This window comes from Myotis daubentonii, chromosome 21, assembly GCF_963259705.1.
Source record: "Myotis daubentonii chromosome 21, mMyoDau2.1, whole genome shotgun sequence".
NCBI lineage: Eukaryota > Metazoa > Chordata > Mammalia > Chiroptera > Vespertilionidae > Myotis > Myotis daubentonii.
This window is the reverse complement of record NC_081860.1, coordinates 14696601-14723326: the sequence shown is the minus strand read 5'-3', so window position 1 is coordinate 14723326 and position 26726 is coordinate 14696601. Positions and strand designations below refer to the sequence as shown.

Genomic DNA, 26726 nt, shown 5'->3' with positions numbered 1-26726 from the left:
CTCTCGCCCCCCAGAGCAGAAGTGTTGTAGTAGGGGCCTCTCTCCCACAGACACCTTCTCTGACGTCCTGCCAGCATAGCCCTGCCAAGGCGCCGTTTCTCAGCAGCACTGTTGAAATAGCTGCCTGGGCAGTTTCTGCTCACTCCCTGCTTGGCAGCGATGCCAGCGGAACGCTGCTGATGGATGGCTCCTGCTCAGGAGCCTCCCTGGGCTCCCCATTGACTTCCAAATCCAGGGCGGGCCCTCCGCCTGCCTTCAAGGCCTTTCCATCTCGGGTGACTCCTCACAGCGCTCTGGGGTCAAAAGGTCCTTCCCTCCCCAGGGGCTGTCTGAACTTTTCTCCCACCCGCCAAGCCGCCTCACGCCTCTGATCTTTGCTCTGGGAATGTTGGGGCAGCCCCTGTGCCCCCTGCAAACCTGCTACAATCCAGTTCATCCGCGTTGTATCGCGGACATGTTTTTGTTCTCCATGTGCAGGGTGCCTGATTCCCTGGAGCCCTCTGCACTCTGTCATATGCCCCTGATTAGAGGCTGTGCTGTTCTGTGATGGTCTTTCTGTTCCCCTCAGACTGTAAACTCCCCCAGGCCAGGCATTGTCTCCTGTCATAGTTAGGTTTCTGGTGTGTGCCACGGAGCAGGCATTGTGCTGGGGATGGAACCGGCAGTCTCCCAGAGCATGCACACCGGTGTACCCACTGTGGACCAGCTGTGGTCGCATAGCACTCACTCAGACATTGTCCCACACCGCACAGATGTGAAAACAGGCTCACAACGCTTGACTTGGCCAATTGCTTTCAAAGCTAGATTTTTTTTGACCTTTTAAAAATAATTTTAAATTAAGGCTTCAAATAATGCAATAAAACGTGCACGTGGATACATCGTAAGTGTTTAAGTTGTTGCACTGTAACACATGCATGCACGTCTGTGCCCACCGTCTGTCAGAGGCAGATTTGAACTTGAGGCTCCTCTGTCCTGATGCCACACTGATATGACCAGGTCGCACTGTTGCAAACATCCATGCGTGTACACCCTCTGCAGTGTCCATGCACACGGTCTGCGCACACATACCTCCACCTGCCTGGGTGCGGGAGCTTTGAAAGCATTCATGCCCAGCCCAGCTTCCTAGGGTACATTTTGCAGCGGTTCTCAACCTGTGGGTCGCGACCCCTTTGGCAGTCGAACGACCCTTTCACAGGGGTCAACTAAGACCATCCTGCCTATCAGATATTTACATGACGATTCATCACAGTAGCAACATGACAGTTATGAAGTAGCAACGAAAATAATTCTATGGTTGGGTCACAACATGAGGAACTGTATTTAAAGGGCCAGAAGGTTGAGAACCACTGCATTAGAGTCCTCTGTTTCAATAGCTCCCAGGTGATTCTAGTTCAGGCCCAGGCCCCGCTGAGCAAGGCAGAGTAAGAAAGCGAGAGGGCTCATGGAAGCCATGAGCTTCCAGTACCGCTCCTAAGATATTGCCTTCTTACTGCGTTCCGGACAACCCTGACCCTTTGGAAGGTGAGCTGTGGCCTCTGGGGCCTCCTGCCCTCTGACATTGGTGACAGCGTGATCTGACGGTCTCCCTTTGGGCTGGCCCCATCTCTGCCGCCGGCCTGACCATGCTTCAGGCACCCTCAGTGCAGCCCGCCTTTCCCATTCAGGAGAGCGTGGCTAGGAACTGGAAATGAGGGGGTGCTGTCCACGGGCATCTAATTTAAACACCAAGCTCTGTAACCCCACGTGGCCTGGGTTTGTTGCAGAGGGAGGTCAGGGGAGCAGAGTTCTCGAATCAGGCCCCTGATGAGCACATGGGCATCACCTGGGAGCTTGTGAGAACGCGCGGTCTTAGAGCCGGTCCAGACCCGCCCCTGCCCGCACTCTGTGGCTGGAGCCTGCAGGCTGGGGGCCTCGGATGATTTTGCTGCCACCGAAGGGTGAGAACCACGGCTCTAGGGGGACGGTGAGTACACGCGTGGACCTGCAGGGCCAGGGGTGTGGTCCTCAGCCCCCATGGGCATCAGAGACCCCTGGTGCTTTGTAGAACCTCAGACGCCCAGACCTCATCTCAGGGTTGGGGAAGCTGGATTTTTGTGAATACTCACCCGAGGGTGTTTTCCCATTGATTTCTTAGGGAGAGTGGAAGAGAGAGGAAACGACAGAGAAATATCGATGTGAGAGAGACACATCGAGTGGTTGTCTCCTGTAGGCGCCCTGACCAGGGCCTGGCCCGGGGAGAAGCCTGCAACCAAGGTACATGCCCTTGACCGGAATCGAACCCAGGGCCCTTCAGACCGCAGGCCGACGCTCTATCCACTGAGCCAAACCGGCCAAGGCGGGGAATCTGTATTTTTTTAATCATGTGCTCTAGGAGATTTTGAGATACAACCCTCCCCCCCATTTCTTTTTTTTCTTTCTAATTGTTGTAGTGGAAACCTGATAAATAAGTATTCTTTTAATAAGGACTTCATACTCACTTGGCACAGGGCAAGGACACTTCCACTTTTGTTTTCCTCCCGTAGTTTCCTCTCCTTCGTCTCCAGTGATCAGGCTGTTTTCCCTCACTTCTGTTTCCCATTAAGTAAGATGGTGGTTCCCTTTAGCACCACCTCCTCCTTGATGGGTTGTCGCTGCCCCATAAAAGCCACAAGTGAGGCCTGTGGCCTCCTGCATACTCACTTAGCCCGTCTTCTCAAAATCGTGCTTTAAGTGGCTGAGGACATTAGCCTCTGATCTAATTGATCCACAAAACATGATCCACACGGGCGTCCCCGAGGCTGAGGCAAGGAGGTGAAGGCCCCCTGCTTCCTGTCACGCCTGCGGTCGCCCTGCCAAGAGCAGGTGGGAGGCAGGCCGAGCTGCAGGCCCCGGCGTCAGTCTCTGTAAAGAGCTGCTTGTTTCTCTTTCGCCCACAGCTGTCCCTACCCCTCCACCCTTATCTGTCATCGTCGATGTCCATACCTGCGTGATATTTCATGACAGGGCGCACCTGCTCAAACCGAGCGGGTGCCGTGTTTGCAGACGCGCTGCCAAGTATGTATGTCGTTAAGCCTCCTGGCAGGAATGAAATTGGGCTTCCGCTCTGGCCTGGCCCACCCGCCCACCCTTCCTGCCACCCTCTCTGTCCTCTACTCTCAGGGTGGAGGTCACCGGGCTGCAGACCCACCGGACTGATCCAGGTGACTCTCGTGTACCCAGGGGACCTGCCTAGGTGGGGTCCCTGCTTGTTTCTGCGTCCGGCCTTTTCTGAGCATCTCTGGATTCACCACCAAGGCCTGGGTGAACCCCGAAGCCCCCACCTCCCAGGCCATGGGGTTCCCTCCATCACTGCATTACTGATGATAAGCCTTGGTTAGAGCTCATAGGCCATCGGTTCTCAACCTGTGGGTCGCGACCCCTTTGGCGGTCGAACGACCCTTTCACAGGGGTCAACTAAGACCATCCTGCATATCAGATATTTACATGACGATTCATAACAGTAGCAACATTACAGTTTATGAAGTAGCAACGAAAATAATTTTATGGTTGGGTCACAACATGAGGAACTGTATTTAAAGGGCCAGAAGGGTGAGAACTGCTGTCATAGGCTATCATGCTTGCTTGTGTTACAAAGGAACAGGCTGAATGAATGAAGCCTTTGTTTTTACTCCCTAACCCCCAGAGCTCTCAGAACTTTTGGGGGAGCATTTGAAAGCCATTTTAATGAGATCAGGACTCGCTACATTTCTTTTCTCGGCAATTGCCAATACTTTGTGTTTGAAAAGTAATAATCTAGCCACACACCTAGGGCTGGCCTTGACTGGGTTAGAAAGCACAGTGGAGCCTGGTTGGTGTGGCTCAGTGGTTGGGCCTCGGCCTAGGAACCAGGAGGTCACAGTTCAATTCCCTGTCAGGGCACATGCCCGGGTTGCAGGCTCGATCCCCAGTGGGAAGCGTGCAGGAGGCAGCCGATCCATGATGCTCTCTCATTATTGATGTTTCTATCTCTCTTTTCCTCTCCCTTCCTCTCTGAAGTCAATAAAAATATATCTTATATTAAAAAAGCAAGCACCATGGAAACGGGCATCAGATTGGGAATGCAGGTGACAGGGTACTCAGCTGTCCTGTCACCGGGCACAGATGGGGGCTGTGTCAGTGTTAGAACGCTGCTCGGCAGAGCTCCCAGGACCAGAGCTGGAGGGTTGGGCAAGGAACTCGTGTTGTGTTAGCTCACAGAATCCCTGGGGCTCCTTAATGCATCCCAGGGCCCAGGTGTCTCCCAGACCAATTGGTCCGAAACTGGGGGGGCCCAGCCATCTGAAACTTCTAGTGCCCGGGGAACCTCAGGGCCAGCGGAGCCTCTCTAAATGTGTGCTGTTCTTTTTTATAATAAAAGCAAATAGAACACGTGTGTGCTGATATCACAGGTGTACACAGTGTGTGCGTGTGGGCACATGTGCCCGGGCACTTGGGGAGTTTGTGGCTGCTTATACATTTGGAGGAAGGCTAGATCCATGCTAGGTGGCATGTTCATGCCAGGTGCCATCTCTTCCTTGTGTTTCTCTCTTTGGTGACTAGAGCCTTATCAGGCCAATCGTAGAGAGTAAATATTTGTTAAACCAATGGAAGGCGGACAGGAATACAGAGGTGGGGGAAAGCATAAAAATATTCCTTCCGAGGGGGCTTCGTGGGGCTGTAGGGCATAGAACAGTCAGGAATGTATTACCTGGCGGCCTCTAGGGACATCTACGTCGTCTGGAAATCTCTAGAAGAAAGCGGAGGGCTACTGCTTATCCTAGGAGCTCAGCTAGCTTGCCCAGGCTTTTGTTTCGTTTTATTTATTTCCTTTGGGTCCTCCCAGATGGGCTCTGTAAATAAATAGGCTCGAGTTGGGAGCGTGAAGGCACTGTGACTTCTGACTTTTATAGGATGCGAGCGCCCTGAAGTGCGACGGAGTAGGGGAAAGTATGCTTCCTGGGCAGAGGCAGGACGTTTCTGGAAGGAAAGGGGCCCAGAAAACCTTCTCTGCCAGTGATAAAAACTTCTCTAACCGTGTGATTAGCGTTATCATGCTGAGTAAATGCTTATTGGACTCTTCGGGTTTAAATCCCTTGCACAGGTGTCTTTTTGCATCTGGTACCAACCTCCAGGGAGGGCCGAGAGGGGCAGGGGTACCACGAGGCCAGAAGGGGCTTCCCCCGTGGTGTCCACCGGGATTGACACTGAGATTTTGTTTGGCACCTGCAGGTGAGCGTGCTGACCACCCTGGAGCGGAGGTTCAACCTGCAGAGCGCCGACGTGGGTGTGATCGCCAGCAGCTTCGAGATCGGGAACCTGGCGCTCATCCTCTTCGTCAGCTACTTTGGGGCACGCGGGCACCGGCCGCGCCTCATCGGCTGCGGGGGCATCGTCATGGCCCTGGGGGCGCTGCTGTCCGCCTTGCCCGAGTTCCTGACCCACCAGTACAAGTACGAGGCCGGCGAGATCCTCTGGGGCGCCGAGGGCCGCGACGTCTGCGCCGCCAATGGCACAGCCAGCGACCAGGGGCCCGATCCTGACCTCATCTGCCGCAACCGGACCACCACCAACATGATGTACCTGCTGCTCATTGGGGCCCAGGTGCTCCTGGGCATCGGTGCTACCCCCGTGCAGCCCCTGGGCGTCTCCTACATCGACGACCATGTGCGGAGGAAGGACTCCTCGCTCTATATAGGTAGGAGCCGGCCAGCGCCAGGCGTGGTTCTCCGGTTCATGCTGTTAGTAACGTGGGCGTGTTGAGAAAGGAAGGAAAGGTGGGCCGTGAACTTTGTATTTTGCCGGAGCCACTGGTTCTCACAATTGGCTTCAAAACACAGGGATATTGAGAGCTAATGTCTGAGGTTCACCCCAGGAAATCTGGTGTAGTTGGGTTGGGGTGCCATCTGGGCATAATGCTTTTTTAAAAAAAATCTCACCCGAGGATATTTTTCCATTAATTTTCTTTTTATTTTTTTTATAGAGAGTGGAAAGAGAGGGAAAGACAGAGAGAAACATCGATGTGAGAGAAACACATCGATTGGTTGCCTCCTGCACGCGCCCCGACTAGGGCCCAAGCCAGGGAGGAGCCTGCCACTGAGGCACGTGCCCTTGACCGGAATCGAACCCGGGACCCTTTGGTCTGCAGGCTGATGATCTATCCACTGAGCCAAACCGGCCAGGTCCATAACACATTTTTAAAAAGGTCCCCAGGTGATGCCACTGTGCGGAGTTTGAGCATTAAGAGACCTTGAGAGGGGAGACGTGGTCAGGCGGAGTTTTGTGTTTACCTGCTCTTCTGTGTGCCTGTGAACTTGGGGCTACCTGGCATTGGCCCCAGGGTACACTTGGACTCTACCTGCTGGTATTTGGTATCATTGAAAGTTGGTGACTTGGAGTAATTTTTTTCTGTAATCGGGGTATGTGCTGAAACTGGGTATTTCGGAAGAAATAAGGTGCATGTGAGTTTTTAAAAATTGCTTTGCGTTGTGTGCGTTTCTGATATTTTATCCTGGAAGGGATGGAAGCCATTTGCAGATACGGGGTTAAGAAATATCTAAGTGGCGATTTGCTCTTCTAGGAAATGGGTGTGTCTGCTCTTGGCAAGGTGGCATGGGCTCCTTGGTCGTGTCACTGCCCCTGGGTCGTGTTGCGAGGTCATTTGCACGGTGAGGGCTGGCCTGCCTAGCATCTCCACCCCTTGTTTGCCAACTAGAATTTTGCTTCCCACAAGCTGTTGGACTGTATGACACATCCCGTCCCCGAGTGCTAAGTTTTGAAAAAGTTACCTCTGCTGGCGGAAGCTTTGCGCCTCCCAAAAGCAGTGTGCCTTGTGACATGAAGTTTATTATAACATGGAGGGTTGGTTCCCATAGAATTTGAACAGAATTTGACACCAGGCTTCCTATCTGCCAAGCTTCCAGCCACCTAAGCTTTCTGAGCCAGGAGGGCCTGGGAGGGTTACACGCCTGAGAGCTGGTTTTCCTCTGGGCCTTTCGGTCCCCGCTATGCAGGAGATGCTTTTGGTGAACAAATATGTTACAAGCGCATGTTTCAGTCGTCTGCGGGTGGGCTCAAGGTGAGGACGGTGGTACCTGTGAGCTTGGTCAGGACCTAACCATGGACCGCGAAGTAGAGGAGGAGACTGCTCAGGCCAGACATGGCCTGTTCCTCTCCCCATGTGGCTAGGGCCTTTCATGATTGTGGCTGAAGCTGGGGAGGGGGGTTCAAGGAAATCATGTGCATTTTGTTACTTTTATTTTATTTTTAAAATATATTTTTATTGATTTCAGAGAGGAAGGGAGAGGGAGAGAGAGAGGGAAACATCAATGATGTGAGAGAATCATTGACCGGCTGCCTCCTGCACGCCCCCTGTTGGGGATGGAGCCCACAACCCGGGCATGTGCCCTTGACTGGAATTGAACCCGGATCCTTCAGTTCCTCAGGCCGACACTCTTATCCACTGAGGCAAACCGGCTAGGGCTGCATTTTGTTACTTTTAAAGCATGAGTGAAAGCCACTTCATGTGGATGAGGACATGGGCCACAGACTGGTCTCCTGAGGCCCAGCAGGACAGTTGGTCTCTGACTTGACGGATGCTACCCTAGGACGCCGGGAGAGATGCTTTCTGGCAGTGACAACAGCAAGTAGATAAATCAGAGCCCAGAGAAGGAAACGGAGAGTGAAAAGCTGAGTTCTTGTCTCTAATGATAGAATCAAATAGAAAAATGTCTCCCCAGGTACCTCCTCAAGTCATGGCTGTGCTCAATCACGTCTGCTCGGGGCTTCCTGCGCAGGGCAGCGGGCTCAGCGCTCTCTTCTGGAAGTTTCCATGACAAGGGGGGCTGCGTTTTTTTTCCTGCGTTGGATGGGGCCTGGTTGTGTGTGCAAAGCTTCAGGGTGGGGAGGCATTTGGTTTTGGGTGTGGGAGGTGGAGTGTGGGCAGAGGGGCCTCTGAGCGTTTATCTGGAGGATTTGCTGTGAGTCTGTTAGGAAGACTGCTTCGGCCAGATTTCTGCTTGGACCCCGTTTCCTCTGTGGTAGTTAAGCAGGCAGAGAGCATCTGCTGTTGGCATGGTGCATGGGCATCTCGGTGGCCCTGGTCCATCTGGCCAGCTTCCCAAACCAATGGCGACGGACCCTCCGAGGGTCTCCCTGCTGGGTTCGCGGGTCTTTGTTTCGAGGGAACAGCAGAGAGCCGGCCTCCCGCACCACTGGCCTCCCTGGGTGGCCCTTTATTCCATGCCTGGTTCGGATTCTCCAGGAGCAATTTAAGGCCATAGCATATGCGGGACATAACTGGTCCATCCATTTACTATCCAGGTCATAAAAGAGTGTGAGTGATCATGAGGAGATGTTAGCACTTATCGGCTGTAATGGGAAGCCACTAAATTTGCTTTGGGAAGTGTTTAGAGGAACCCACTGAACGGAATCAATATGAATTAAGGCCTCTTAGCTCCCCGCAGAGAGGAGGAAAGGCTGAAGGGACTGGCGCTGGGACTGTGGGTGGAAATGTGCACGCGTTGGGGTGAGTAGCCGTGTGCCTCCGGCCCCATCTCCTGAAAAGCTGGAAAGAGAGAGAGGCCTGCCAGCGGCCGTCAGGTCAGATGCTGAAGGCCTGGAGATGGAAAGGAATAGAGATACTGCACGTGTCAAACAGCCTGTTCACAGCTGGCCCTTTCCTGTGGCTGTCAGCACGGAAGGGGACCAAGCCATGCCGTGCTCAGGCCGAGCACGCACCTCCCTGCTGACAAGACCTGCCCTGGGGCGCCCGCAGAGCGGGTCACCAGATCGGGGCCCGCTGCGTGTCGGTGGCCATGTCCCTGACCGAGCTGCAACCGGGGGAGGTGACACATCCCATCTCGAGTCAGGCTGACATTTCCCACTGAAATGACTGCGAATTTGCTTTGGCCTCTTTCGGCCGAGCCACTGCCAAACGCCTAGATTCCTCGATGGGCCATTCAAGGGGCTTCTCTGGCTGGCTCTGCTCTGAGCTCGCTGCTTTCCAGCGTGGGGAGGGAGCCAAGGGAGCTCATTACCAGGGGACAAAGCCCAGTGAATGGGGCCGCGGCTCTGCTGGCGGGCTTTTTGCCACAGCCCAACGTGGAGCCAAGCCTCGCAGCGCAGCGACACCATGACCTGTGGGTGACACGTGGCGCTCACTGTCTTCCTCGAGGGACAGGCAGGCAGAGTGGCAGGGAAGCCATTCGATGGGGGTCCAAGTGGACCCTTTGGGAGTCCACTCATACTATCAGTCCAAGGGGTGACCTTCCCTGAGCCCAGGGGCCTTAGCTGCCCCGTTTCTCCAAGTTCAAGACATAGCACGTTTATTGTAGGTAAGAATAAGTAGCTAATGCCATGGACTCACTGTGTCCTTTTTTATTTTCAGTCCTCACCCAAGGATATATTTATTGACTTAGAGAGAGAGAGAGAAAGAGAGAGAGAGAAAGGGAGAAACATCGATGTGAGAGAAAAACATTTCATTTGGTAGCCTCCTGTATACTCCCCAATTGGGGATTGAACTGGTAACCTAGATATGTGCCCTGACTGGGAATCGAACCTGCAACCTTTTGGTGTACAGGATGATGCTTCAATTGCCTGAGCCACCTGCCAGGCATCACTGTGTCCTTCTCTTAGGTTTCTATATCAATTAGTTTTGTCTTGTTTTTAATCTTTGAGGAGGAACAGGCCAAGATGAGAGTGTGAAAAGATTGTAAAAATAACTTTATTTCTAGTTAAAAAGTATTAACACCATTGACAACTTGGGAAGTATAAAGAAAGTATAATTAGAAAATAATTACTCTTAGCTTTATGATTGTCTTAAGTCTTTTTTTGTGCATTGATATTCTTTTCTACAAAAAATGTGTTTATACTAAGTAGTGCTTTGCAATGATCATTTCTCTCTTAATATTTCATGAGCATTTCTGTCACTAAATATTCTGCGATGTTATTACTGCATCCTTACTATTCCCTCCTGGATATATACCTTAATATTTAATGCCCTCTGTGGTTGGACATGGGTTTTTAAAGTTCTTGTTATGAATGAAGCAGACAGGTAAACTGCAGTCTGGGAGGCTGAGTAATTTGCCTTCAATAACTTAGCTGGACGGGCCGGGCTCCAGGTCTGAGAGTGGTGTTCTTTGCAGGTGTGCCTGGATGCTGTCACAAGGCTGGGGTGGAGGAGGGGACTGGTGGGTGGCCCAGGGGTGAGGTGTAAGTCAGGACACTCCACAGGGCAGCCTGAGGCCTGCAGGACGTAACAGTTACAGGAGCCAGGGAGGTGGGAAGAGAGCAGGTGTCTCAAAGCCGGGCAGAGAGAGCGGTGCAGGAAGGAGAAGAACCAACAGTCCAGGTTAGGGTTCCAGAAAGGGCTTGTGTCCCGATTCCTGGCGCTTTGAGGAGAGATGGGCACAGCTCGGAGCTGAGACTCTGAGGCGGGACAGCTGCCGTGTTCCATGCGCTGCGCGCCTCTCCGGAACTGTGGGCTCCGTGCCCTCACATGGCTGGTCATTCCGCGTTGGAACCACAAGAACTATTAGGAGATGGACCGTGGGTTGTGGTAGAAATCTGCTCCTTACAACTGGCCACGTGCTGGCTCTGGTTCTGCCCTCTAGGCCCGCCTGAAAAATTGTGATCCCTCTTCCAGGTTTTGCTAATTCCTCAAACTGCTGCACAATAACCTCACATGGGTGGGGAATGGGCTGAAGCTTACCTCCTCTGGGCCAGGACCGACCGACCGACCTTCCTACCTTTCTCTCTCTCTCTCTCTCTCTCTCTCTCTCTCTCTCTCTCTTTCTCTCTCCTTCTCTCTCTCTCTCCCTCTCTCTCTCTCTCTCTCTTTCTTTTCTCCTCACCTGAGGAACCTTTTCCCCCCATTGATTTTTACACCGAGTGGGAGGGAAGGAGTGAGAGAGAGAGAAATGTCCATGTGAGAGAGACACATCAGTTGGTTACCTCCCACACAGGATTGAGCCGGCAACCAAGGTACGTGCCCTTGACCAGAACTGAACTTGTGACCCTTTCGTCCACAGGCCGACGCTCTAACAACTGAGCCACACCGGCTAGGATGGGCCCCTGTTTCTTGATGAAGAGGTTTCCTGCCTCACTTCGGCCACCATTTATTTTCCTCTTAAAGGTGGTGCCAAGGCCTGGGCAGCTTGGGACTAGGGGCCATAAACTAGATGAATAGGCATGAGAACTGAATGAGTGTGCTAGGGCTCCATACGTCACACTGAGGCTGGGTGGCTGAAGCCGTAGCTTTAACGTCTCACAGTCCTGGAGGCTGGAAGTCCAAGCTCAGGGTATCAGTAGAGTTGGTTTCCTCCGAGGCCTCTCTCCTTGGCTTACAGGGGGGCCTGCTCCTCCCGTGCCTTCACATGGTCTTTCCTGCGTGCACATCGCTTGGAGCAATCGCTCAAAGTCAGGAGGCAGGTACGTTAGACATGGATGTGTCATGTTTTCTTCATCACTCACATTGAAACCCAGTGGAGCCCTCCATGTTCCGGTTAATGATGCAAAGAGAATCATTCCCAGATTTCATCTGCCAGTTGTTTGTTTAGAACAAAGGTCACTCTAATACCAGCCGGCAACCAGAGAGAGCCAAATTTCCCTTCCGAGCCCCGGGAGCCCAGAGTTATTTTGCTCCTGATGAGTTTTTATTGTAACTTGACATTGGGTAAAATGTGTTTTCACTCTCCAAAGAGAGCGTGGGTCGGGTATGGATCACATACGCGGTGATGGCAGTTCATCTGAAAAAATAATTAAAAAGCTGTCCCTGGTGGGGGCAAGCATAACTCATTATACTCTCGCTACTTCATTGATATTGAAGTTTCCCTCATTAATTTCTTTTTCTAAAATTAATGACACTGTGAAACCGGGCACTTGGCTTTGGCCGTTCCATTCCTGCTGGTCACAGGCCACTTTCAGTGTGTGCTAGCAGCGTGCGCGGAGGCGTGCGTGTGGCTCTTATCTGGCGATTCCATATTGCCCGCCTGGTAGGTCTTGCTCATTCATTTTCAGCCGCTCATAATTCATGCCCTGCGGTTCGGGGAAGCACTGCTGTGCTCACTGCCTGGGTGACCTTGGACAAGACTCCAAGCGTGGGCTCTGGAGTCCTGACAGCCCTGAGATTCAAATCCTGGCTCCGCCACGGACCTGCCACTGGAATTTTGGACACGTTTCCTGAGCCTGTTTCCTTATCAGGCTGGGACCTACCTCTCAAGGCTTTGCCTACGTGTCTCTTGCAGCAGGCGCCACATCTAATGTTGGACATCATTACACACTGTCCTGGTCATCTTGATGGTCATATCATCTCCATTTCCAGGAGTAGAAACCGAGGCAGGGAAGTGCTGAACTTATTTAAACACACAGGCAGGTCTTTGACGAGCAGTTAGATCTCGATTTCCCGCCTCGGAGAAAATCCATCAAGGAGATGTGAGAATAGCAGCCTCTTCAGTCCTGAATTAAACCAGCAGGGCCCTGCTTTGCCTGCAGACCGCTTCCTGTGGCTCCTCTCAAAACACATAAAGTGCTGGTGGTACCCAGCCAGCAGGCTCTCTGGTTTATAGGCACCCCACCTTGTATGCCCATCGCCACAAAGTGATGTATTGGTTGGCTTTCCGGCTTCCAACACATTGCTTCTGAATTTGTTTCTGAATATTGGTTCCGTTCTTTTAGAAGAATGTAAAGTTGGGAAAAACAAAAATATAATAAGAAACCTTAAATACTAATTCATAATCCAGGTACCTATAGAATATGCTGCCAAAATGTAGGTATATTTCATTTCAGCCTTTGTTCTTTGTATATATTTTTACTTAGTTAAGACCATACCATAAGCAAACCTGCTTTTTACCAATTGACTAGCGGCTCGATGCACAAAAATTCGTGCAAGAGTAGGCCTTCCTTCCCCCGGCTGCTGGCACCAGCTTCCCTTGGGCACCTGGGACCCGGGACCTGGGCTTCCCTCCTCCGGCCGCCCCCAGGCACCCGGGACCCAGGCTGGCTTCCCTCCGGCCCTGGCTTCATCAGGAAGGATGTCCAGAACGACGTCTGAAAGACATCCGGTCTAATTAGCATATTACCCTTTTATTTTTATAGATGAGTTATGAACAACGAACATTGTTTCAGATAATTGCATAAGATTTTTGTCAATCTAGAAACACTTGGATCTGCTTTTAGGACGTTTGGTTGATGAACATCTTTGTGGCCATAGCCTTGTCCACATTTGCTGAAAACTTCAAAAGCTCAGGGTAGTTCAGGTAGATTCAGTGTGAGCTGGACATCAGCCACTTGGCTTTGCCGTGACTTTTTCTGGAAGATAAATGAGTGAAGCCGGTTTGGTTCAGTGGTTAGAGCGCCAGCCCTCGAACTGAAGGGTCCCGGGTTCGATTCCGGCCAAGACATGTACCTCGGTTACAGGCTCGATCCCTGGCCCCCGTCCGGGTGCGAACCAGAGGCAACCAATTGATGTGTCTCACATCAATGTTTCTCTCTCTCTGTCTCCCCTTCCCCTCCACTCTCTCTAAAAATCAGTGGAAAATATCCTCGGGTGAGGATTAACAACAACAAAAAGATACTCACTCAGGATACTCTGATGAACTCAAGAACCCCCGACCCTTTACAATAAAAATGATTAGGTTGGATGTTCCGGTTCTTCATTTCCTTATTTCATAGACATTGAAGTTGCAGGACAGGGACCCAGAGGTCAAAAGTAATACCCTCTCCACTTTCTCCCTAGCCACCCAAACTAAACAAAAGCTGTTAAAAATAACCTGTTGGCAGCTCTGTGCGGGAACAGTGAGTGTTTAAATAGCAAATGGCTTATGTGGGCAGGAGAATGTCGAGCACGCTCGGCGTATTCAATGGTGCTCTTTATTGAATGGAAAATTCATACGCAGCCCTGGCTCCTTTATGTGGACGGCAGTTGCCAAAGCTACCTTCCCTCCCTCGAAGGACTTCATATTGTCAGGAGTGAATAAGCTAAATGAGCATGTTTCATTCTCAACTTGGCTTTGCCACTTCATTCCTGCCCAGCTGTGTGTGTGTGTGTGTGTGTGTGTGTGTGTGTGTGTCTGAGTCCACATACCGACAAAAATCTGAAGATACCAGAGCAGCCCAGCCAGTGTGGCTCAGTGGCTGAGCATCAACCTAGGAACCAGGAGGTCACAGTTCCATTCCTGGTCAGGGCACATGCCCGGGTTGCGGGCTCGACGCCCCAGTGTGGGGTGTTCAGGAGGCAGCCAATCAGTGATTCTCTCATCATTGATATTTCTATCTCTCTCTCCCTCTCCCCTCTTCTCTGAAACCAATAAAAATATATTTAAAAAAAATAAAGATACCAAAGCACTAGGTGGCTAATGGACACTCATAAAAAGTTGAGTGTAGTCTTTAGAACTGGGACACAGGCATTTATGTTAAATGTGTCAGGAAAAATCGAGTGCCACTTGAGGCTAAAGGTTTTCGCATGTGTGTCAGGGCCTAAAATTACACGGAGCTATCTGCACCCTGTGGGGAAGCTCTCACTGAATTCTCAAAGAGGTTCATGAGCACAATAAAGGTTAGGATCACATAGAGTCCTTATGCTGGGCAGACCCTGATAACAGGCGTCTCGGGGTGAGATAAGCCAAGATAGTTGAGGTGATAGGCAGTGCGGAATGACAGATGGCACTTGGGGACTGGAATGTCGTCCAGGGCTCAGCTCTCAACAGCATCTGCTCCCTGGGGAGCCACTGTACTTATAACAGGATGCGGCACTGGGGTCACCCTGGGTGAAACGTCAGATGCGTTCTCTGTGGCGTTGGAGACACAGGCAGATACTCTCTCAGCCCCCCTCCTCCTCCACCCAACCCCTTCCCCCCGGAACTCCTTTGGGGCGGAAATTTTCCATCCCTTCTTTCAGCCTGACCATGGGTGTTTTGGGTAATATTCAGCACATTTTCTCCGCTGGTTTGAACTGATGCACAGATAGGAAAATCAAAACTTTTATTTTTGGCTCTGAAAGCAAAAACATTTTAAAAATGCGCCGGGATCATTAATAGAATCTGAACTCTCAAAGTCAAAATTTTCCATGTGTTCTTACTGAGAAAAATGCTCTTGGGGGCAATTAAAACACTACCCAACAGCCCAGCTGGTGTGGCTCAGTAGTTGAGCGTCAACCTATGAACCAGGAGGTCACTGTTCAATTCCTGGTCAGGGCACATGCCCGGGTTGCAGGTTTGAGCACCGTAGGGGGCGTGCCGGAGGCCGCCAATCAGTGATTCTCTCTCATCATTGATGTTTCTATCTCTCTCTTCCTTCCTCTCTGAAAGCAATAAAAATATATTTAAAAAACACACACAACTAACCAACAGGCAGAAAGTTGTGAGGGACTCCCCCCGCCCCCAATCATCTGAGTACATGAATATATATACTTGGCAGACTTTTTGGGCAAAACTTCTTATCCCAACCTTTTTCTTGGCGGGGGTGGGGTGGGGGGCCTTGGGGGGGTACTTGCTGTGTTTGAGAAACCTCCTTCTGTCTTTGCCTTTTACCACTGTCTCCTGTTTCAGGAGTGGGAGGTGCCGCAGGCTTGGGGCTAGTGCATCCTGACCTCTATTCTTGGAGAGATGATTGTCTCCCTCTCTCTCTCATGTTCTGTGATGTGGTGCAAATGAGTGCAATTTCCCCAGCCTCCCTTCCTGGGCAAGGCCTGTACCTATAGGAACAGCCGCATTGGCCCACTTGCTTTGCGGGTTGTTAATGGACTTGACAAAGAGAATCCGGGTGCCCAGCAAGAGGCCTCATTCGCACAGCAAGGTTCTAATAGGTCCTAAAATGGTGCATGGACCCTGGGAACCTTTCAAAGCCCAGTGGTGTCTATTATAAGACCTAACGCACTTCACCTACTCCAGCCTCCGTCTGCTCATTGTATCCCGGGGGACAGACCTTGGCCTGATCGCGCCGATGAACTGCGTTGGCTGAGGTGCACGTGGATAACTGTGACTCTGAGTGAAAGACAAGATCAGGTCATCAGGTTGTAGAAAGAGCAAATGTGTCCCACCTCGATGCTTTTATTTTTTAAAAAATATATTTTATTGATTTTTTACAGAGAGGAAGGGAGAGGGATAGAGAGTTAGAAACATCAATGAGAGAGAAATATCGATCAGCTGCCTCCTGCACACCTCCCACTGGGGATGTGCCCACAACCAACGTATATGCCCTTGACCGGAATCGAACCTGGGACCTTTCAGTCTGCAGGCCGACGCTCTATCCACTGAGCCAAACCGGTTAGGGCTCGATGCTTTCATTTATTTATTGTTAATGTGGGCCTTGTTACTGGTTGTGAGCAAGTGTTGAGTTGTAGGACTTACTGCTGTCACAGAGATGCTTGAACAGCTGCCTGCTTATTTAGACACGTGTGTGTTTGAAAAGTGACCATGGTGACAGCGAATATACCAGCTCTGTGTATGGGGTCACTGCTATGAGGCAGTCAGAGAACGGGTGCTTTGCATGTGGTCTCTCAGTCTTTCTTTAGAAAGCTCAGGCTGGTAGGGGTTGTTCCCATTGTACAGGTGAAGAAACTGAGGCCAGGGGGAGCTGAGCAACTTGTCCAGGTTCACAGGGCTGGTTCATAGCAAAGCCTGGATTACTATCCTGGTCTTCATTAGCCCATAGACCATGTCTTTTCCACATCTCCTTCCTTCCTCCCTCATCCTTAGACACTGTTATGCCCCCACCAGGGTAACATAGGACCCAAGTGTGCTGGGCTAAGTATAAAATGAGCTTAACTCAACTACCTAGGCCTCTCTCTCTCTCTCTCTCTCTCTCTCTCTCTCTCTCTCTCTCTCTCTGTGTGTGTGTGTCCCTCCCTCTCCTCTTACTGAATAGCTAGCTGTTTGCCATGTCAGCAGTACAGTATGTGATGTTTTTCTGGCGATGCGTTTCTAGGCAGGCCAGTTCTGCTGGGTGTAAGGCGCTCAGGGCCTGGCTTCTCCGTGGGAATTTTTAAAACTCTCATCAGATAAAGCCTGCCTCCTACAGCACCCACGTGATGTGTTTTCACAGCCTCCCTGCAGTAAAGCGAGAGCAATGCGCTCAGCAGACAGCTTTGTGCATGTTCCAGGCCCACTTGCGCTTAATTCACGGCTATTTGGCAACTTGGACTTGAGTTTCTTTACTCTGGGGCTTGGCTAAGCCAACTCCATAACCCACTAGGCCACACCTGCCACAAACAGGGTAAGAAGTAAGACTTCATGGAGCCCGGCCGGCATGGCTAAGTGGTTGAGCGTCAACCTATGAACCAGGAGGTCACAGTTTGATTCCCATCAGGGCACATGCCCAGGTTGCAGGCTGAATCCCCAGTGGGGGGTGTGCAGGAGGCAGCCGATCCATGATTCTCTCATCATTGAGGTTTCTATCTCCCTCTCCCTTCCTCCAAGAAAATTACACACACACACACACACACACACACACACTTCATGGATCATGAATGAACACATAAGACAGAAATCTTAAAGGACAAGTAGAGATCAGTAAGTTAGAATAATGTAATTTCCAAGGCCTGTCAGTACAGGCAGATAATCCACCTCCACAACTGTTTAGCCCTGGGGTGTTCAGAAAATCTTCAAAATAGAATGCTCTTTGACACGAACTGTGTTAGCAGCAGAAGGTACTTACAGGGATGAGAAGGAGCAAGGCCTCCTTACAGCATCCTGGAGGGGTGCATGCAGGAGGCAACCTGAGCACTCTTACCTGCATGAGTCCTTGTTGGTGGCCTATCAACAAACATCTCTTATTGGTCTGCCTGGGGGGAGGGAGAGCGGATTCAGAGGCAGAAACTGGGTCTGAGCGACCAAGGAATATTGGCGCCAAGCGGGCAGTTTGGAGGACTGAGCTCCCCTGGCTCATGACTCCAGATCCATATTTCCAGCTTTTTACCTTATAATTTGAAAATGTTTATTAATTGTGGTAAATGCAGAACATCAAATTCACCATCGTAACCATGTTTTAAATGTACAGTCCAGTAGTGTTACTTACATTCGTGGTTGTGCAACAGATCCCATAACTTTCATCTTGCAAAACTGAAACTCCGTACCCATTCAAGCAACACCCAGGCCTTGGCAGCCACCATCCTCCTTTCTGCCTTTACGGGTTTGCCTGCTCTAGTTATCTCATAAACGTGGGCTCACAGAGCGTGTGGCTTTTTGCGCCTGGCTTCTTTCACTTAGCGCAGTGTTCTCAAGGTTCACCCATGTTGGAGCGTGTGCCAGAATTTCCTTCTTTTTGAAAGGCTGAGTCGTAGCCCATTGTATGCATATTCCGCATTTTATGTATCCATTCACTCCTTGATGGCCACTTGGCGTGTTTCCACTTCTTGGCCATTGTGAATAGTGTTGCTCTGAACGTCTCCATGCGCTGTGTTTCAGGCTTGTTAAAAGACATCTCTACTTGGTGTCCCAAGGTGCGCTAGGCTCACCGAGTCCAAAAGTCAACTTCTTCATTTCCTCCCAATTTTGCTTTATTATTGACTCACATAGTCCTTTCCCTCTCACGCCTGGTATTTGAAAGCCACCACCTCTCTTACTGAGGACGGCTCCTGAAAGGTCCCGTGTGTCTGGCTCCCCTGTGCCCGCCGTACCTCCCCTTACTGCCCCCCGCCAGGCTGTCTGTACCCCTCATCTAGACCATTTCACCCACCTTTGATGAGTCTGATTGCACCCAGTCTGGCCTGTCTCCACGCTGTCCTCCACCTGCTACCTCTCCGAAGCAGGCTCTGGGTGTTTTCAGACCTGGAGGCGTGCACATTGTTCTGGAACCTTTGTTACAAAAGTGCAAAGGCATCTGCTGGAATGGAATGGAAATGTATTACATGCCCAGTGAACAGTAACAATATGGTTATGTATAATAACATAATATAATGCATATGTTTTAGATAATAGTACTGCATTTTGAGACTTAAAATAACTTGCCTCCTTTTTTAAAAAATGCATTTTTTTTTTTATTTCAGAGAGGAAGGGAGAGAGAGAGAGGGAGGGAGGGAGGGAGAGAGAGAGAGAGAGAGAGAGAGAGAGAGAGAGAGAGAGAGAGAGAAACATCAATGAGGAGAGAGAATCATGGATCGGCTGCCTCCTGCACACCCCCTACTGGGGATTGAGCCCGCAACCTGGGCATGTGGACCAGGAATCGAACCGTGACCTCCAGGTTCATAGGTTGATACTCAACCAGTAAGCCACATTGGCCAGGTGAACTTGACTCTTTTTTAATAGATTTGTTAAATTTAATTGTCTCCATTCCATTCATTCACTCATGGATTTAAAACATTCCTTAAGAACTTACCATGTGCCAGTCACCCTGCAAGGTGCTGAGGATACAGAGATGAATCAGACCTATCACCAGCCAGGAAGAGTCATAATAATAATAATAATAATAAATAATAATAATAATATTAATATCAACAAATGTTTAGAAAGCGCTTTATGTGTGCCAGAGCCCAGACCAGGTCTCTGCATATCTTATCTGCTGTGATTCTCAAAACAGTTCTTTGAGTTTGGTTTCACTGTCTGCTTTTTCAGGACACAGATGCCAGCAATAGGGACAGCAGGGGAACCCGAGGGGAACCCGAGCCCGGGGTTTCCTTCTCCAGTGAGGTGTCACTTTCCTCTGCTTCCCCACACACTGGCAGTGACTGTCACAAAAGCAGGAGCTTGACACACAGTGAGGGCAGAACGTGACACCAGGCTACTCGGAAGGACCCCACGCGCGCACTTGCCGAGCGGAAAACCTTGCCCCTGTGCTCGAACGTAGTTCATAGTGTGAGTACTGACTCGGTGCCTCGGAAAGAGACGCGCCGTCTTCCAGCCATCGTGGCTGTTGGAGGAAAAACTAAAACTGCCTTCTGCGTGTTCTTAAAGCAAGGGCTCTGCAAACTCCAGGTTTCGTAGGTGTCACGTCTGTTTCCTGATGTGATGCAGTCCTCGGGTTAGGAGAGAACATGACAGCCTCCCAGCTGGGCTCAGAAAGGAAGGCGCTGGCCGGCTGGCTGGGAGAAGCATGTTCAGAACTTGGGGGCATTCACAGCTGGGTTGGCGGGGGGCGATTGCCTGTGGGTCACGGAGGGCCAGCCTGAGAGGGGCCACCTAGCAGTGTGTGTGTGTGTGTGTGTGTGTGTGTGTGTGTGTGTGTGTGTAGACAAAGGGGGAAACGGAGATTATCACACAGAAGACAGAATGCATTTCGCTGCTGCTGGAGACTATTAAGCCAATAACCCATGTGCATTAAGCAGGTGTTTAATTTAAAGTCAGGGGGGAAGATGAGGTGCCCCCGCTTGCTGACTGCAATGGCAGTGACTTAGCCGTGGGGGCGAGGCCTCCTTGGTCCAGTGCACGCCCTGTGCCAGGCAGAGCCCAGTGTGGCCCTTCATGTTTTCTCATTTCATCCCCGGCACGTCCATTGCACAGAGTAGGAAACTGAGGTTCAGCAGAATTAAGTAACTTGTCCAAAGTCATGTCTCTTTCATGTATTTTTTTTGTTAATCCTCACCCGAGGACATTTTTCCATTGATTTTGTTTAGAGAGAGTGGAAGGGAGGGGAGAGAGAGACATTAATTGGTTGCTTACTGCATGCGCCCGGCCGGGGCCAAGGATTGAGCTGTGACTGAGGCACGTGCCCTTGACCAGAATCAAACCAGGGACCCTTCAGGCCACAGGCCAACACTCTATCCACTAAGCCAAACCCGTTAAGGCCAAAGTCATGTTTCTTAGTAATAAGAGTGGAAAATGTCTACCGGTTGGGTTTGGCCGTAACACTGAGATTTTGTGGGATAATTGTGCGTTATGGGAATTTGAAACCTATCCAGACACAGAAAGGAGACTTGAATGAAGCTCAGGTGCCCATCGCCCGATGATTTCAACACGTGGCCTTTCTTGTTTCCTCTTTACCTCCCGTCTCTCCTCCCCATCATTTCAGACATTTCATCTTATTTGTAAATATTCAGTATTTATTTCTCAGAGGTAAGGACTCTTTAAAAACACAATCATAATACTGTTGTCATGCCTTAGGAATTAATAATAACTTCTTACTATCAGCAGGTATCTGCTCAGTGTATGTCTTCTCTTTTAAAAAATATATTTGTATTGACTTCAGAGAGGAAGGGAGAGTGAGAGAGAGAGAGAGAAACATCTATGATGAGAGAGACTCATGGACCGGCTGCCTCCTGCACGCCCTCTACTGGGGATCAAGCCTGCTACCTGGGCATGTGCCCTGACCGGGAATCGAACCGTGACCTCCTGGTTCCTAGGTTGATGCCCAACCACTGAGCCACACCGACTAGGCAGGGTCTGTATTCTTGACACAGCTAGCAAGATACGCAGGAGTGTGGCGGCCCAGTGAGGACTGCTTCTCCCAACATTTGTTCTCACCTTTCTTATTCGTTTTAAAATAAAGAGTCCAGTTGGGTACCCCTTACCATTTCTTTGACAAATCGCTGCTTTTCAAGACTATTGCAATATTCCCTGACATAGTTACTCTAGGTTTTGTAGTTCTCAGAGTCTAACTATAACAAAAACAAAACCACAAACCCAGGGAGATCTCTTCTGAAGGCCACTCTTAATACGTTTTAAACTCTCGCTATGGCTTTGTTATTTGTGACAGGTACTGTTTCAAAGCCGGCAGAGGGAAGAGGTCGACAAGCCTCAAGCAGTTCCATTACTGCATAATAGGAGGTTTCTTTTTTTATTCCCTTTTCTGTTCCGTCGCTAAACTTCTTTTCAATGGGGAGTCCAATTGTTCTTGCCACTGATTTTGGTAATGTTGTCAATTACTGCCCTTCCTCGGACCCCGATTATAACATCGCCTTGTCACAGTAGCACCTTGGACTTGGAATGGTGACACTCTTGGGAGGCAGCCCGCTCCCACAGTTTGGCATCCTCGGTGAATTTCCTGAACAGGTTTCTTATGTTAAATAAGAAATACTAAGGGTCTGAGCCCTGTACATGTGACACTGAGAAGTGGCCTTTTAAGTTAGGAGAGGAGAAGCCACATAGTGAGCCTTTGGAAATGTGGTCCAGCAGATCCTCTCGCAATATGTTTCGGTTCGACATCGTTTTGTTATAGCGATGTTGGAGATGCCAGAGGAACGTAACTCTTGCTTTTATCAGTGAGCCTGCGGGAAAGTTGGTGGTGTCCTATGTTGTTTCCCGTAAAGTCACGGAACCTATTAACGGCGTTAGATGAGGACTTACTATATATCTTGGATCGACTAAGGAAAACTGGGAGCCCGGGGCTCAGACACCGGTGCGCTGGGTTAGGGGTGGAAGGTCAGGCTAATGAGGACAAAGGTCATTCTTGCCACACAATACCCCTCACCTTAAAATTTAGCCCACTCCTGTTCCTGCGAGGATGGGCTGTCCCTGCAGACCTTCCTGGTCCCAGAGGCCACCCTTCCCCCTTTGCTGTGGCCCCAAGACGTTCTTGAATTAGATCTAGTGTTTCCTTCTGCTGCCTTCATAGGCACTATATGTCCCAAATTGTGTTTCTCAAGTTCGGTCCCTGGGATTATGGGACACCAAAGGCCTCCCAGTCACTGGCTCGGTGCAAGGACTTCCTGTCATCCAGGCTCTGCTCCCAGAATCTGCAGAGCGGGCCTGTCAGTCCTGAAAGGGCTGGGCACCCGTGTCTCCCTTTCCTTTAGGTTTTGTCTTCGTGAGAACGGTGTGAGCTGCACCTTGTAGCTAAATCACCGACGGTCTTCCGATGTGAAAGGAAAAAACTCACTTGCGTTAAAGTGCGTTTCTGCTCCTAAGCCCCAGAGGGCTCATTAGTGGTGGCGTTAATCAGGGCTCCTGTGCCCAGCTGGCATCTTTCACGTTCCCTCTGGAGCACATGGTATGGAGACGGTGCTCGCTGGGCGCCAGGCCCTGCGGGGAGCAGGTGTAGGGGGGGCAAGCTGTGACGCTCGCTGCCTTGGAGCACGTAGGCTATCTGGGGAGGCAGCCTGGTGGAGGGGGGTTTCTGAACTGCACTTTACAGAGGGGGCGTGAGGCTGTTAAATTGGGGGGAAGGGAGCATTCCATGAAGAGCAGATTGTGCAAAGTTTTAATTTGAGACGGTGAACAACTTATTAGAAGAACGCCACCACCTCCAAGTTATGCGTTGCGTAAGTTACGCAACCTTTGTTTTCACATCTGTAAAATGGGACTGTCCTAGTATCTAGCTCAGTGATGGCGAACCTATGACACGCGTGTCAGAGGTGACACGCGAACTCATTTTTTTGGTTGATTTTTCGTTGTTAAATGGCATTTAAATATATACAATAAATATCAAAAATATAAATCTTTGTTTTACTATGGTTGCAAATATCAAAAAATTTCTATATGTGACACGGCACCAGAGTTAAGTTAGGGTTTTTCAAAATGCTGACACGCCGAGCTCAGAAGGTTCGCCATCGCTGATCTAGCTCATAGGGCCATTCTGAGGATGAAGGCGTTAGTGCATGTGAAGCATTCTGAGTAGCTGCCATCATTACTATCTCCCTTTCTTCTCCTGTATTTTTATTACTATTATTGGAAGAGAAATAGGCTTTGTCATTGAGTTCAGATGCTGGGTTTGCCGCTGGCCCTGCGCAAGCCATCTAGCTTTCTGAGCCTTCACTTGCTCATCATTAACATGGGGTCATCCTGTCTGTGAAGCTGAATGAGGTGTCATCTCTCAAATTCTCAAACAGGGCCAGGAAAACAGAAGGTTCTCGAAAATGTCAGTTTCCACCTCTCCACCCCCCCAACCAACTTTCCCCGTACTCACTTCATAACCCCTTCACTGGAAAAATGAGGGGGTGAACTGGCATTTGAGGAAAATTAATCCAGCAGCTGTGTGTAGGCTGGATCAGCTCATGTGCAACGTTGCAATTTAAATAGAAGAGTCTTTTTGGTATCGAGGTATTTGCGTCATGGTTTCGGGACGATTTCTTTTACAGTGACAAATGCCAAGCTGTCCTACATGTTTTACATACTATGTACTGATGTAACCCTCAAGACAACCATAAGAAGTGGGACTGTTGTTCCTATTTTATAGATAAACATTTGGAGGCACAGAGAGATGCAGTCACTGGCCCACAGTCACCCAGCTCCTGTGTGCTGGTGCCGGGATTGGAACCCAGGCCCACAGACCCAGGTCTGAGTCTGCCCCTCAGGGGCCCGCAGTTCTATTCAGCAGGGTCTGCATTCCACACGGGGCATTTCTGTGGCACGGAGCGTGGCACACTGAGGAGCTGCCGAGGTAGACCAGAGGGTTAATAGAGAAAGGAAGCATGCTTAGGTCAGCAGTAGCTTTTAGCCTGTGGTGTGGGAGGGCAGGCCCAAGGTTTTCTAAACTTAGCCCCTTATGCTGCCCCTTCCCTGGGCTGACCTTGGGCCTGGCTCCTGCCCTGGTCCCTTCTGGAAGCTGCCGGCCTTGTGGGGGAGAATGCGGCTCCACAGCAGGACTCACCCACACTCCGGTTTCGCAGGCCAGACGGGTCCCCCCACAGCTTTGCAGAAGGGCAGCCTTCCTGTCCCCTTTGCTCGCTGGCCCCAGCAGGCCTGGCGGAGGTGGGGAGTGTTGGCAGCCTGGCTCCCCTTGGTGGAGCCTTTGATGGGGCTACATGCCAGTGAGCAGGTGGAGCCAGAGGGGGTGCCAGGCTGCTGCTCCCCCTCCCCACCCCCAGTGTTCTGGTCCAGAGCTGGTGCTCCTCCCCTCCTTGGCCTACTCCCCCTCCCCTCTCCCCCCTCCCCCCTCCCTCCTCCACACTTCCGCCCTAGACCTCTTCCTGCGCCACATCCCATAGCCTGCCGCCCAGGCCAGCCCAGCCTGCTGCTGGCGGGTCACACCCAGCAGTAACGGAGCCCTCCCCACGGGCCAGGTACTGGCTCAGCCCTGAGCACCGCGAGGCCAAGTCACTTGCCCAGGGCCACCCAGCTGGGGAGGAGCAGAGGCAGGCTGGCCACCCCGGCAGGCTGCTGTGGGGCCTGCGTTTCCAACCCCTGCCTCCCTCTCCCCCTCCCACCCAGCACTCTCTCCACACGTTCCTCTCACGCACTTTGCCTAAGACCTTCCTTCCCATTCTGTCCTGCTGTCCCGGCCCCATGCCTTCTAACCGGGTCCCTCCTGGGGCCACTCCTGGTGACAGCGGTCCCCGCCTGGCACTGGAGGAGTCAGGTCTCCGCACTTCCCAGGCCACATCTGATCAGTTTCCAGTGCCTTCCACAGGGGCCTGATATCCGCCTGGTGCCAGTAAAAAACAACATAGCAATCCATAATAATATCTGCCAAGCCCAAGTACATATAGGCAGTATGTGGCGCCTCCCCCAAGTCCAGGGTCCACAAGAGGGGAGTGAGGGAGGCTCAGGGACTCCGGGGTTGCAGCCAGGCTCAAACCCGGGCTAGCCGACCCCACACCCGGGCCCTTCCCAGTGCCAGCCGGTCTCTCCCAGGGTGCGGAGACCGGTCATTGAAACTGACTTTCCAAGCAATATTTGAACCAAGGGCACTCCGTGTTGTGCAGAGAAGTGTCACCAGGTGATCCAAGAGTGCCACCTGGCCCCGCCCTGCCCCCGCCTAGGTTCTCAGACACACACACGCACATGCGCTCGGGAAAGCGCTCTGCCCCCCTGTCTGTGCGGTCAGTGCCCCTATGGCTGCTGTCACGGCTCAGGGCTCCCTTGGCAACCCTGAGAGCCTCCTGCGCCCACGGCTCCTGTAACAGACACCCCCGCACACCACCAGCCATCGGTGGGTGTGAGGAAATCTCATTTTCTCGGGGGCGGCCGGGTACATATTCTGGGTCCTGACCGCTGCCTCCGGAGTTGTTCTTGCCCCTTGAAGACCATCCTAGGCATCCCCTGCGCGCCCTTGAGCACATCCCGGGCAGGGGCTGCTGACGGTTCATGAGGGATCCTTCCGGGGCAGGGCCCCCTTGACCTCTGGCCTTGGACTTTGCCACCTGCCATGTTAGGAGAGTGATTTATTGAAAGGGAGGCAGAGGTGGATGGTGGGAAGGAAATCGCCCTTTTAACTTTATGGGCAGTTTTCCCCGCATTAATGTGCAAGCCTGCAGCCATGCAATTAGAGGTCGTTAGGCAGCTACAATGGGAAATTAATTCTGCAGCGCCTCCCCCCTCTCCCCCCATTTGTTGGTGAAACTGCTCCAGGGCAGGGAGAAAGAAGGCCTGCACCGCTGGCCTGGTGACAGGGTTGTACTGTTCCCCTGGGAAGTGACCGAGAGCTCTCTCCGCTCTAGAGAGAGTGTGTGTGTGACATGGAATAAGTGACCAGTTAGGACTGAGCCCCAGGCTCTGAGAGTCCCTGGGAAGCAGTTGGGGAGGGGGAGGATGGGGGTTACTGAGTGGCTTTGCCTGGGAGAGTTTGGGGTCACCCTGGGAGGGGGCCTCCTTCTGCAGCTCAACTCTGAGAGTTGAGGCTGGGTGACCTTGGCCAAGTTACATAACTTCTAGTCTCTGCTAGGCTTGTACTTGCTTAAAAAAATAAAACAACACAATTCTCTCCTGTGTCATTTTTAAGTTTAAAATGCCTTCTAGTCACCCTCTATTGAGCTCAGCCGTGGAGCCTCGACCCAGGAACCAAGAGGTCACAGGTTCGATTCCCCCTCAGGGCACATGTCCAGTAGGGGGCGTGCAGGAGGCAGCCGATGGACGATGTTCCTCTCTCATCCGTGTTTCTCCCTCTCCCTCTCCCTTCCTCTCTCTCTAAAAACCAATAAAAAAAAA

The 26726-nt window shown here is 51.3% G+C and overlaps 1 protein-coding gene across 1 annotated transcript in view; it reads left to right on the top strand.

Moving 5' to 3' along the window:
* The window catches only part of SLCO3A1 (solute carrier organic anion transporter family member 3A1), a 164773-nt gene that overhangs the window by 31849 nt on the left and 106198 nt on the right, over nt 1-26726 (top strand). Inside the window, exon 2 of the mRNA XM_059678427.1 lies at nt 5227-5692. Within this exon, the coding sequence (XP_059534410.1) occupies nt 5227-5692 (466 nt within the window). The remainder of the gene's footprint in view (nt 1-5226; nt 5693-26726) is intronic.